This window comes from Adiantum capillus-veneris, chromosome 5 (assembly GCF_014529385.1).
Source record: "Adiantum capillus-veneris isolate H3 chromosome 5, ASM1452938v2, whole genome shotgun sequence".
In the NCBI taxonomy this organism is placed as follows: domain Eukaryota; kingdom Viridiplantae; phylum Streptophyta; class Polypodiopsida; order Polypodiales; family Pteridaceae; genus Adiantum; species Adiantum capillus-veneris.
In genome coordinates this window covers 14,778,655-14,791,127 of record NC_140935.1, presented here as the reverse complement: position 1 = coordinate 14,791,127, position 12,473 = coordinate 14,778,655, and the positions used below count along the sequence as shown (strand labels likewise).

At 41.8% G+C, this 12,473-nt stretch overlaps 1 protein-coding gene across 1 annotated transcript; it reads right to left on the bottom strand.

The window, feature by feature from the left end:
* Window positions 1-1,144: 1,144 nt before the first annotated feature.
* Window positions 1,145-1,847, bottom strand: LOC147456910 (uncharacterized). The gene is made up of 2 exons (XM_086513478.1): window positions 1,667-1,847; window positions 1,145-1,548 (listed from the first exon to the last, which is right to left on the bottom strand). Exons 1-2 carry the CDS (start codon window positions 1,845-1,847, stop codon window positions 1,145-1,147), a joined length of 585 nt encoding a protein of 194 aa, XP_086369604.1.
* Between the last annotated feature and the right edge of the window lie 10,626 nt (window positions 1,848-12,473).

Sequence of the window (12,473 nt, the reverse complement as noted above, 5' to 3'; positions counted from 1 at the left end):
ATATATATATATATATATATATATATATATATATATATATATATATATATATATATAGAGAGAGAGAGAGAGAGAGAGAGAGAGAGAGAGAGAGTCAATTCACCCGTAGATTCTCTAGTTGATGGAAAGTTTTATTTACTCGGTGAGCCTAATAACGTTTTTCACTTTCTGGATCCTGGAGTGAGCCACTTGGCATAATCTAGCTCAACCAAGATCACTTGAGCTTTTTGATATTTTGGTTTGGCCATGCAAAAAAACAACGACTGCGTAGAAAAGCTCAAGCCCAATAGCGCTACTTATCGCCTGCGTTAACACCGAGGACTTATCTCCTACTTATCTCCTAGCACATTTAGAGCATTTTACTTTTATATGAATATATATCGGCATCGTTTTGAGCTGAGGAACAACTCCCATAAAAAAACTCATCTTCATGTTTGGCAAAAAAGCAAGGGAAAATTACCAAAATTCCCCTCTAATTTGTGAAAATTCCCAAAATTCCCCTCAAATTTAAAAAATTCCCAAAATACCCTTCTATCTATTTCAGTTGGATTGTTCAAGATTCCTAATCTTTATTCTTTTTTGACAATGGAGAACTGTTGTTCAATGCTTGGCATGTAAATCGGAAGAAATTACATGCCAATTATGTGTAAAAATAACGAAGCAATTCATCTCCAAAGCCTACATAACCAGGTCAAATTCTAGTTTTAGTATCTTGTATTTATAGACAATTAGTCTTCTTATGAAAAAGCTACATATTTTTTTATCTCTGGATAACTCTCACAACCGGGGGTATTTTGGAATTTTGGAAAATTTGAAAGGCATTTTGGGAATTTTTGACAAAATATGAAGGGTATATTGGGAATTTTTGAAATTAGAAGGGTAGTTGGGGAATTTCCACAAATGAGAGGGTATTTTGGTAATTTTCCCAAAAAACAATTTACGATCGAGGCTCATTAGAGGGCTCGTACGAGATAGATTTAAAAGACGGAGCTCGATGATCACTACATCAATATTAATGTGCAAGGGGTACAAGAGAGTTACTCGTCGCCATAACACAAGAAAGCACGGACATGCACGCCTTGCTTCTGCACCCACTCCCGCAGCTCACCGTCACTCACTCAGTAAACTGGGGGGACCATCCAGCTCAAAGTTCTTCTTGAACCTTTCCGCTCTGGAGAAGCCTCTTCAAGACGCTGTGTATTCGGTTCGCGTCAAGCTGCTGCTGTATAGGGAGCACGTCTGAGATAAGCTTTACACCCTTCAGGTGCATCACCTGATGGAGTTTCTGCAGAAGACCGAGTAGCTCGTCCAAGGCATCCTGCAGTTTCCGGGTCCTTCCGCAAAAAGTATGGGAACGGGGAAGCAACTCATTTAGGCGCGCCTTGGACACGAACTTCTGCCTCAGATGTCCACCCGCGGTGGTGAGACCGCCTGCAGCACCCAGCGCCACTCCCGCCGCCACCAACGGTAAGGTAATGCCGAATGTAAACGGTGCCAGAGCAGCACCCAGCATGGCCATTGCTCCACCTGCTGCAACAGCACTCCCACCTGCAGCGCATTACCCAACTTCATCAAGAAACAATTCTCTTAATATGTATCTCATGTAGTTAGTTCCTGCTTCACGACCATATACATCCGTCCGTTCATAATTATCATTCTTACCCACCTGCAACCTGGGTGATGCTTACGTTCGTGTGCATAGACTCCAGCTCTCGACAAACTCCCTCTATTTTGGCCTCGAGACGCTGTTGCTCCGCCTGCCACCCGTGAATGTCCATTGCTTCCAGCTTCTTGAAGGAAGCCTCAATTCTTCGACGCAAGTCCTCCAGATGGTCAGGTGGCGCCATAATCAGGTTGCTAATTCAGCGAGCAGCCAGTAAAAGCCCTGCAGAATAGCATCTACTTATACTCTTGATGTAGTTGGAGATACGACCAGATACAAACGATATGTCGAGATCTTTGACGGATTCGCTGCATGATTACCCATGAGCGCATGATGGTAATAAGAGTCCTCGAGCAGTAATGCACCAGAATCCACCAAAATATCCGGCTTCACACGAATATGCTGAGCAGTAATGGAGGTGAACAACAACATAATATGATGCCAACGTGCCCTGAGGGGCACGGGGTCTTCAATGAATATCAAGCTGTGGGATCGACGCGGAAAACTAGGGCGTGCCATTCAAAACTGACCTCCATATTGATATAATGTCCAAATTGTCTCATGTAATGCGCCAATGTAGTTAGAATGTCTGTTTATCTACTCGTGTTCATGAGCTGAAATCACCCTGCTAGCATTGATAGTTGCCTTTTTCTTGCCCTTCCCACCTTTCGGCCGCACTTATTAACATCCCTTGTGATGTAGAGCCTGGTTGCGTGAGGCTGCCAAGCAGCAGCCCTGCTCAGTCACTACGACTCACACATTCATGGGAACTACGGAAGGGCACGTTTTTGGCAAGGCGGGAGGCTTTGGGCCGTCGGATCAAACAGCAGGGGGGGGGGGGGGCAGACTTTTATAACACTGCACTCACATGCATTTGAAACAAGCGCAATTGGCGGGCTGGATAGGGAGCGCCAGTCTCATGCGAGAGGTGGTGAGGTCAAGTCCCAAGCAGGGGAGGTTGGGGTCGTTACATTTTTGCCATGTAGAGATGGGATCAACAGGGGATTGAATATCCACCGTGGATCCGTCGAGAAAGCCCCGTGACACTTATGACCGAGCCCCTCTCCCCCCCCTCCCCACAAATTACATAAATGAGAAAGGGATATGAATTATTTTTTTATTAGAGTTTGAGAAATTTGAGATGTTTTATTAGAGCACTTATAGTGTGAAACAAACTCACTTCTTGGCTTACCGTAAAGGCAACGATCATAGAGATTCCCTCATTGACTTGCATAGAGGGCAAATGTCATAGAAATGCTTGCGCTTATTCTTTGGACAAAAATACAATTTATTTCTTTTTGGGTGTTCAAGAGTGAAGGTAGTGGAGTAAGGATATGGAGCGAGCTTGTCGAAGCGAGCTTCTTTTTGGGAGGAGGAGCCACCATTGCACCACCACTATCGCCCTCATTGGCCACCAAAGTCATCCCACCTATCCCCTCTCATCCTCCCTATCCTTTGTTCTCCACTCTCCTACACTCTCTATCTCCCTATCCTTGCCTCCATATTTCTTTCTCATTAACTTCTTCCCCCCCCCCCCCCCCCCCCCCCCCTCTCTCTCTCTCTCTCTCTCTCTCTCTCTCTCTCTCTCTCTCTATATATATATATATATATATATATATATATATACACATATATGTCATTATCATCATACCTACCCTTGATTTCACTCCTCTCTCTCTCTCTCTCTCTCTCTCTCTCTCTCTCTCTCTCTCATGCGTCTCTCACTGATTTGTGCACATCATCTGCCTTTCTCTCATCCTCTCTATTGACCACTCTCTTGCTCTCACTCCCTCTCCCTCTCCCTACCACCACATTTCTCTCACAATAAGTCTCTCTCTCTCTCTCTCTCTCTCTCTCTCTCTCTCTCTCTCTCTCTCTCTCTTCATATCCACCCTTGATATTTCTCATTCCATTGATCTCACTGCAATGTCCTATGTCAGCTATGTACCTCTATCGCTCTCTCCCTCCCTTTGCCTCCACGTGTTTTTTTAACTTCTTTCCTCTCTCACCCACTCTCTCCCTCTCTCTCTCTCTCTTCCTCAAATTTTTTCCTTTCTATCCCTCTATTTCTGTACATCCCATAGTCTAAACAAGTCTTCTCTCTCTCTCTCTCTCTCTCTCTCTCTCTCTCTCTCTCTCTCTCTCTCTCTGTGTAACCCTAGCAGCTCCTGCTTCGTTGACCTCCCCCTAGGCGAGGGGCTACCTTGCGGGGGGGTCCCCGGTTCTACAGCGTTGCCGTACTCCAGCTTCAGCTCGAACAGCTCTGCGTCACAGCTCCAGCAACGTCGTCGCCTTGTCCCGCCACTATGGCACCATCCGCTGCTCCAGCAGCGTCTTCACGGGCGCCCTCACATACTCCCGTGCTCATCCCGACCCCGTGCAGCCCTAGCGACTCCTAGATTTGCAGATGCAAATAGAGTCGGCAAGCCTCAATTGCGTCACCAAACAATGTCCATCAGCAAACTATGTGGGCCGCCTCAGCTGAACTCGAGCCCGCCGCCTTGGACTTCGACAGCTCCGGCTCCTTTGCTTTTGAACTAGGTCATTTGACCCGCAGGCACCAGGTCTCACACAGTTTTGCGACGATGACGACTCCGAGCACACCGGCTTCATGTGCATGCAAAAGTTTTCTTGTTGTGGCAGTTGCCCCTAGGAAGGACTCCTTTGCCCGCCAAGAAGCTAGAATCTCAACTCTTGAGACCCAAATCCAAGAGCTCATTAGGGAAAATGTAGCCCTCAAGAAATGCTTACACAATCTTGAGGTCACAAAGGAAGAAGAGAGTCAGACTCTCCTTACAAAAGCATGAGAGGTTGAAGCCTCTATTGTGGAGTCTTTCACAAAGATTGAAAAGGAAGTCCGAGAAGTCACAGATGGCATCACACAAAACACTGGCACCGAGTTAAAGGCCGCCCTCCAAGAGCGCCAGCTACGGGAATCCCTCGATCCTAAAGTGAGGATCGGAGGGCTCCCATCACCATGGTGTACCACCGAGCACACTCTCAAAGAAGCGATCCTCAATCTCAATGACATCTTGCAGCCAATCACTATTGAGCCCAACACAATCTCTTGGCTCAACGACACAAACAGACGCTTGCCACCTGGGCAATGCACACTTACCTAAGGACAAAGAAGATCGGTTGAGGCTTTTATGCCAATTGCGCCTCCTCAAGGGAACGAATTTCTGGATTGATGAGGAGTTAACTACGAACCAACTCAAAATCAAAGCAAGCGAGCTCAAGAAAATACATGATGCTCGTAAACAAGGAAACTGGGCAGTCTATCGAGATGGGCGAGCCCTCATTCAATATTTTCAAACTCCTAAGAAGACCCTGTTGCTACCGACAATAGTAACCACTTAAGTTTTTTTTTTCCCGTGTTGTCATTTTGTCACCCCTCCTTTCCATTTTAGGATACATGGCTCATGTGCCCATTTGTATGACCCCCTTAAAAGCTAGTACTCCCACGTCGAGCCTTTACACCAACCAATTGAGTTGTACTAGTCATATGATGGAGATACCTTTGTAATGATTGTAGTTGGTCCCATAGGTCATATTTGACCTCTGAGGACGATAATCAATGTATCTCTCTCTCTCTCTCTCTACATATGTGTGTGTGTGTGTGTGTGTGTGTATATATATATATATATATATATATATAGAGAGAGAGAGAGAGAGAGAGAGAGAGAGAGATATAAAAGATAGATAGATATACACACACACACACACACACACACATACATACATGCATGCATACACACACACAAACACACACACACACACACACACACAGATACATACATACATACATGCATACATATATATACATGTGTGTGTGTGTGTGTGTATCTGCCACCTCCCCACTCTTGACATCACTAATGGAAAAATTCGTTAGAGAGAGATACGGGGGGGGGGGGGGGGGGGGGGGGGGGGGGGGGTGGGTTGGCAATATGTGGCATTTTCAATATTCAAAGCGGTACAATTGTAAGCTGAGACACATTTTTCCTAAACGTTGGTGTTTGTGTGTGTGTTTGTATGAGTGTGTGTGTGTGTGTGTGTGTGTGTGTGTGTGTGTGTGTGTGTGTGTGTGTGTGTGTGTGTGTGTGTGTGTGTGTGTGTGTGTGTGTGTTGCTGTTTTAAATTTAATAAATACACACCAAGGAACAAGACGTTCAAAAGATGACTGGCTAAAGATGTCTAGGCAAATATTTGTACAGAAACAACTCAGTCTTAGATTCATAACTGTACAACATAATAAGAATGAGGTATCATCCCAAATGAGTTTATACAAAGGTATCATAACTATCCCAATAGAATCATCAAGTGTTATCAAAGTTGGACTGCAGCATGCTAAACCTTATTAAGCCAAGATAGAATTCTCAGTTAGACTTGGCTACGTATGGCAGGCTTCAAAGAACCTATCAGCTGTTATCCATGTCAAACTTAAAAAATATTAGACTAGCTACTGTACTACATATTAAAATCTCAAGGTTATTTTTACATCATATTCTTGCCAGAGTTGCACCATATGTTTCTTTTAAAAAAGTTTTTCTTTTAATAATAACCATTTACTGTAGAAAATATTGACTAATCCATAACATTCTATGTACTGCTTTCAGCTAATAACATGTATGGACAAAAACTTGCAATGCAAAGTTTTGTAACTTCATTCTAATATATGATCCGAGGTCGAGCCCTTCAAATAGAACAAACCAACAATCCATAGTAAAACATAATGGCTAGAAATCTCATTGTACCCAAATGTTTTTAATACAACTGTGGTTAGTATTGAAGTTTTTGTTAAAGCAAGCTCATAAATTACATCAATCAAGCCCGCCTATAAAAGTTTAAAATAATCCATTTTTTCCATATGCCAGGAAGTTGTATTAGCAGAAATCCAAAGTATCAACCATTAGAGCAGAAGATATTTCTGGCTTAGCAACCAAAAAAGATACTAGAGGATTTATTGGCTCAGAGTCAAATCTATCAAAAGATGGTAGTAAGAACCAGATTTTAACTCTAATATGAGAATATGTATGTAAGTATAGGTTTACCAATCAAAGCTAGATCTTTGACTATACACAACAAGGAATTCCAATTCTTTACAGTGTTTCATATCTCCCAGGTTTTAACCTAGATTAAGTACTCTTGTAAAAAAACCCGTATAACCAGCAAATGGAGTTTGTCAAACTAAGGTAGAAAATATCAAATCCAAATTTATTTAAAGCCAAAGATATATCCAATGATGAACTTGGCATCCTTTATACTAGATTTTCAAACCTGGACCAAATTAAAGGCATTAGCCAATAATCAATAGCATGTTGTATAATAGATTTTTTGCAAGTCAAGGCCAGCATGACAAAGTCCAGCAAGGTCAGCAAAAAATAAGTGAAAGGATCATGCAAAAAAGCACCTCAGACAAGTATTAGCCAGAGCCAGAGCCTGCCAAAAATCAGGCCACCTCAAACCATATCAAATATAGTCAGTTTATGAGAGTAAAATTCCAATCCCAAACAATAATTAGCCACATCTAGCGACTAGGTAAGTCCAAACAGTCATCCCCATATCTCAAAATCATAACATACTTAGGTAGTAAAGCACCAAAAAACCAGATTATTATCCATATGTCAGTCAGATCTAATGCCAAGTTTTGTAAAGCACCAAACCTAGAATATGTATGTATGTATAAAGTATATAATTTATGGCAGTAACCCCAAGAGCTAGTTGTAGTAAAAAAAAGATCAGGACTAAGCCAGAAATACAAGACCCAAAAAGCCAGCCACTAATCAGTAAACAGGCTATAGGTAAATCAATGCAGACAAGCACCCCTACCTCAACAGAGAGATTAAGCCAAATAAACATAGATAATCACGGTATTATCTACAAAATGTATGTATCATAACCAGATTAGCACCTGCAATCTTCCAAACTCAGGTTTCAGCAGCAAATCACTCCTATGGTTTTGTAAATCAAAACATGTAAGGCGAAATCATTTCTCAAAAAATCCCCATGTAACTTTCTGACATATGAACCACCCATAACCCTCTAGAATACAAACCAGTGTCTAGTATTTCGCCTACATCAGTAGAAAGATTAAGCCAGATAACAATATATAATCATGTCATTATCTATGAAATGTATGTATCATAACCAGAGTAGCACTTGCAGATTTACCGTTTGCAAGTTTTAAAGCCGTCATCCAATCAAGAGCCAGTATACTTCAAAAATCCTTATAAAACCAGAGTGGCACAACACTAGAACATTTATAGAAGTTGAAATTAGAGTGAAGTTTTAGAACCTGTCCAGCAGAAGCATTCCAAAATACCCTTCATAGTACTCGGAGAGTTTCATAGCCAAGCAAATGATATCACAGCAAAAGCAATGCTCACTAACTAGATCAAAATTACCTTCTCTGTTTTGCAAAAAATCAAAAGACAGAAAGAACCCAAGTCTAAGTGAGGGGAGAGGAACCCCTACCTTTATATATGAGTAGTCGATTGTTAAGGAGCCGCACAAGGAATGCCATCTAATGTGGTTGTACTGAAACATAATAGGTAAGGCCAAAACTGGTATGTTCATCACGGCAAGACATCCCATCGATCAGGAGGGAAAGACGATTTTATCATGAAAGTGATACGCTACCTGCCGCGTCGGGCCGCCCAATCATCAGCCCTCATTACCAGCAAGGGAGGTTTTCATCATGAAGCCCCTCGAGTGAAATTATAGGGGAAAAGGATTTGTGTCATCTATTCAGGTCTTTGGAGTGCCATACTCACGCACCAATTTATGCCCATCACTTAATTTCAATTAGTTAAATCCTCAAGGGACTGCTCCCACTGAGCCAAGCCTTTTAGTGGTTTATACTCAACCAGGCTTATCAAGACAACAATGATTCCTAGTTGGATGTCATTGTCCTAGCTAGATACAGTGATTCAGAGTATAGTCAACCCCCCCCCCCCCCCCCCCCCCCCCCCCCCCCCTGGATGAGGTGCTAAATCAACTACAGCCCGATGCAGTGCCAAACCAAGAGTTTTTTAAGGGAGCCATAGTAAAGTGCATTGCCAAAAGGTATGTGTGTCTATAGTTGGATGCAACGGTTATTGTTAGATGAAGTGACAAAGTGTGTGTGTGTGTCTATGTGTGTACACACACGCACATATACACATACATGCATGCATATATCTATTAATAAATATACACATGTGTGTGTGTATGTGTATCTACCACTTTCCCACTAGTGACATCGCTAATAGGGAAATCCGTTAAAGAGAGAGTCGGGGAAAGGGGGGGGGGGGGGGGGGGAATATATTTATATGTGTGTGTGTGTGTGTGTGTGTGTGTGTATGTGTGTGTGTGTGTATGGAGAGAGAGAGAGAGAGAGAAAGAGAGATATTTTATTATTGTCCTCCTTGGAGGTCAAATATGACCTACGGGACCAAAGTTACATGTGATGTAGTATGTGTATGGTTGATGAGTGACTCTGGATGCTCCAAAATTGTGGTGAAGGGAGTTGCAATGGAGAGCCTGTTGAGATGTAGAGAGAAAAAGAGAGAGACGAGTGTTGAGATGTAGAGAGAAAGAAAGAGAGATGAGACAAGAGACACACCATATGCGCTCCCAAAGACTGATTCATATTGAGGACAAGATACAAATATATAGGTGAGACCAAGTTGAGTAGAGTGAGCCATATATAGTTCCAACACCCCCACTCAAACAAAGGTCTCTAGCTTTGGATGAAAAAACCCTTGGGGAGTTCAAGGGAAAAACCCAAGCCCCTATACAATGTGAAAATATGAACCAGCGATGATGATGTGAAAGTGAATTGTGCATCTATGTAAAAATATTCAAGTGACTTAGAGATCACAATGTGCAAATGTGGAGTGTGCATAGTGCATGGTACCTAAAAGATTACAATGTCATATGTACAAGGCTATTACAATAGCAAAGAAGCTAATCTAGAAAGAGTGAGGTCGAAGCAACTCCAAGCTCCGAGCGCAAGAGGATGAAACGTGATTTGTTGAGGCCTTTGGTCAAAATGTCTGCAATCATCTGGTCACTTGGACAGTGTTCAACCATAATGGTTCCTTTGCGTACTTCATACCTGACATAATGATAATGGACAGCAATGTGCTTTGACTTATTATGTTGAACATAGTCTTTTGCAAGACTAATAGCACTTTGGTTGTCACACCGCAAGGGTGTGCTAGAAAGAGGAGAGTGACCAATATCAACCAGCATTTGTCGAAGCCAAATCAACTAACGAGCTGCAAGTGATGCCGCAACATATTCTGACTCAGTTGTAGAAACTGCAACACAACGTTGTTTCTTGCTAGTCCAAGAAACAAGACAACCATTTATAAAGAAGCAATTTCCACTAGTAGATTGCATAGATAAATGTGAGCTTTCCCAGTCTGCATCTGTGTAACCCAAAAGAGAAAGAGATTGCATAGAATCCGATGTGAGTTGTCGTCGATAGACTAAACCAAAATCTGTAGTGCCTTTCAAGTATTTCAACACACGCTTTGCAGCAAACCAATGCTTAAGAGAAGTACATGCAAGATGTTGTCCAAGATAATTAGCAGCAAACATAATATCAGGACGAGTGTTCATGCCAACAAACTGAAGACATCCAATCAAGTTAGCATAAGGTTGATTTGTGACAAGTTGACCGCCATTGTCAGAAGTGTTCTTCGTAGAGCTCGCAAGACAAGGTGTGTTCGCTGAATGTGCAGATTCCATACCAAATTTTTGAATAGTATCTGCAATAAACTTTGACTGTCGAAGGAATAAAATACCTTTTGTACGGTTCCATTGGATTTGAATGCCAAGACATGAGTGAATCTCTCCAAGATCCACCATATCAAATGCAGAAGACTAACTTTTTCACTTGCTGAAGAAATCCCAAATCATTGGAAACAAGGATGGTATCATCCACATAAAGAGCACGAATCACAAAACTGCTACCTTGGCGTTTTATGTATAAGTTGGGGTCTGACGAGCAAGAGATGAATCCTTTAGAGGTGAGAAAAAGATCAAATTTTGTATACCAGGCTCGCGAAGCTTGTTTGAGACCATATAGTGCCTTATGGAGTTGAGCAACAAGATCTTCTTTACCTGGAATAACAAACCCTTCTGGTTGTTCCATATAAATTTTCTCTTCCAAGTCACCATTAAGAAAAGCAGTTCGCACATCCATTTGATGAGCTTCTAAATCAAATTGAACAGCAAATGCCAATAAAACTCGAACACTTGTAATGCGAACAACTGGTGAAAAAGTCTCTTGATAATCAACACCAGCTACTTGGGAGTAACCTTTTGCAACTAAACGCGCCTTGAACTTGTCAAAAGATCCATCTGCTTTTACTTTTCCCTTATACACCCACTTACATTTAATAGCTGTACGACCAAGAGGTAATTCAGTTATTATCCATGTACCTTTAGAGATAAGAGAATCGTACTCTACTTCCATAGCCTCTTGCCATTGATCCTTTTGTGGTGAAGAGATAGCTTCATCATAAGTAATGGGATCTTCGGAAGTAGGAAAAGCATTATCAGCAATATCGTCATCATAAACATGACATGAGCCATGTTTAAAATCAATAGGCAGATCAACAAAAATATCAATATCATCATTGGCAACATTCGGAATGGATGGTTGTGAGGAGAAAAGTTGCTCTATAGGAAGAGTTTCATCTTCTGAAAGAAATGGAAAAGCTTGAAGCAATGATTTAGTATCATCAGAATCATCCATGGACCATGAGCCTCCCATAAGCTGTTTGTTAAAAGTAGCATCACGATTCACAATTACTTTCTTGGAGGAAGGGTCATAGGATTTGTAGCCTTTGGAAGTGTCAGAATATCCAATAAAAATAACTTCAAGACCAGGAGCATCAATCTTTGTTCGTGTTTCTTTGGGAACATGAATATAAGCAATACATCCAAAGGTTCGAAAATGAGATACAGAAGGAATGTCACATGTCCATGCTGTGATGGGTAACTTACCAGAGGGTGCAGTAGTAGGAAGATGATTCTGAATAAATAATGTTGTCAAAGTAGCTTCAGCCCAAAAAACACGAGATAAGCCAGAATGAATCAGCATACATCTTACAGCATTGAGAATAGTGCGATTCTTTCGTTCAGCAACACCGTTCTGTTGAGGCGAATATGGAATAGTGTGTTCATGATGAATTCCACTGTCAGAACAATAACTCACAAACTCTCGAGAAACATATTCGCCTCCATTGTCACTACGAAGCTTCTTAAGGCGACGACCAGTTTGAAGTTCCGCAGCCTTGTGGAATTGTTTGAAAACAGACAAGGCTTCAGATTTTTGTCTAAGTAGAAATGCAGTCGTATACCTTGAGAAATCATCAATGAAAGTAATGAAGTAGCGATATTGTGATCTCGAAGAAGGTAGAGGTCCACATATATCAGTATGAACAAGATCCAATATGTCATGAGAATGAGTTGTATTTGAAAGAGGAAAGGGTTTGCGATTGTGTTTCCCAAGAGCACAAAATTCACAAATTCCCATATGAGGATGGGCTTTAAGATCCATGCCATGAACAAGATCACGACGTTGAAGATCAAGGAGTTTTGAGAAATCAGCATGAACAAAACGGTGATGCCATATTTTGTAATCATGATCACCTGGAGCAGTGACAACATTTTCTACAACATCGTTGAGAGAGAGTTCAAACAAATTACCATTTCGAGGAGCAGTGGCTATAGTCTGTCCATCTTTCTCAATTCGGCATTTGGTATGATCAAATCAAACAAACAGACCAAGATCAACAAGTCTAGCAACTGACAA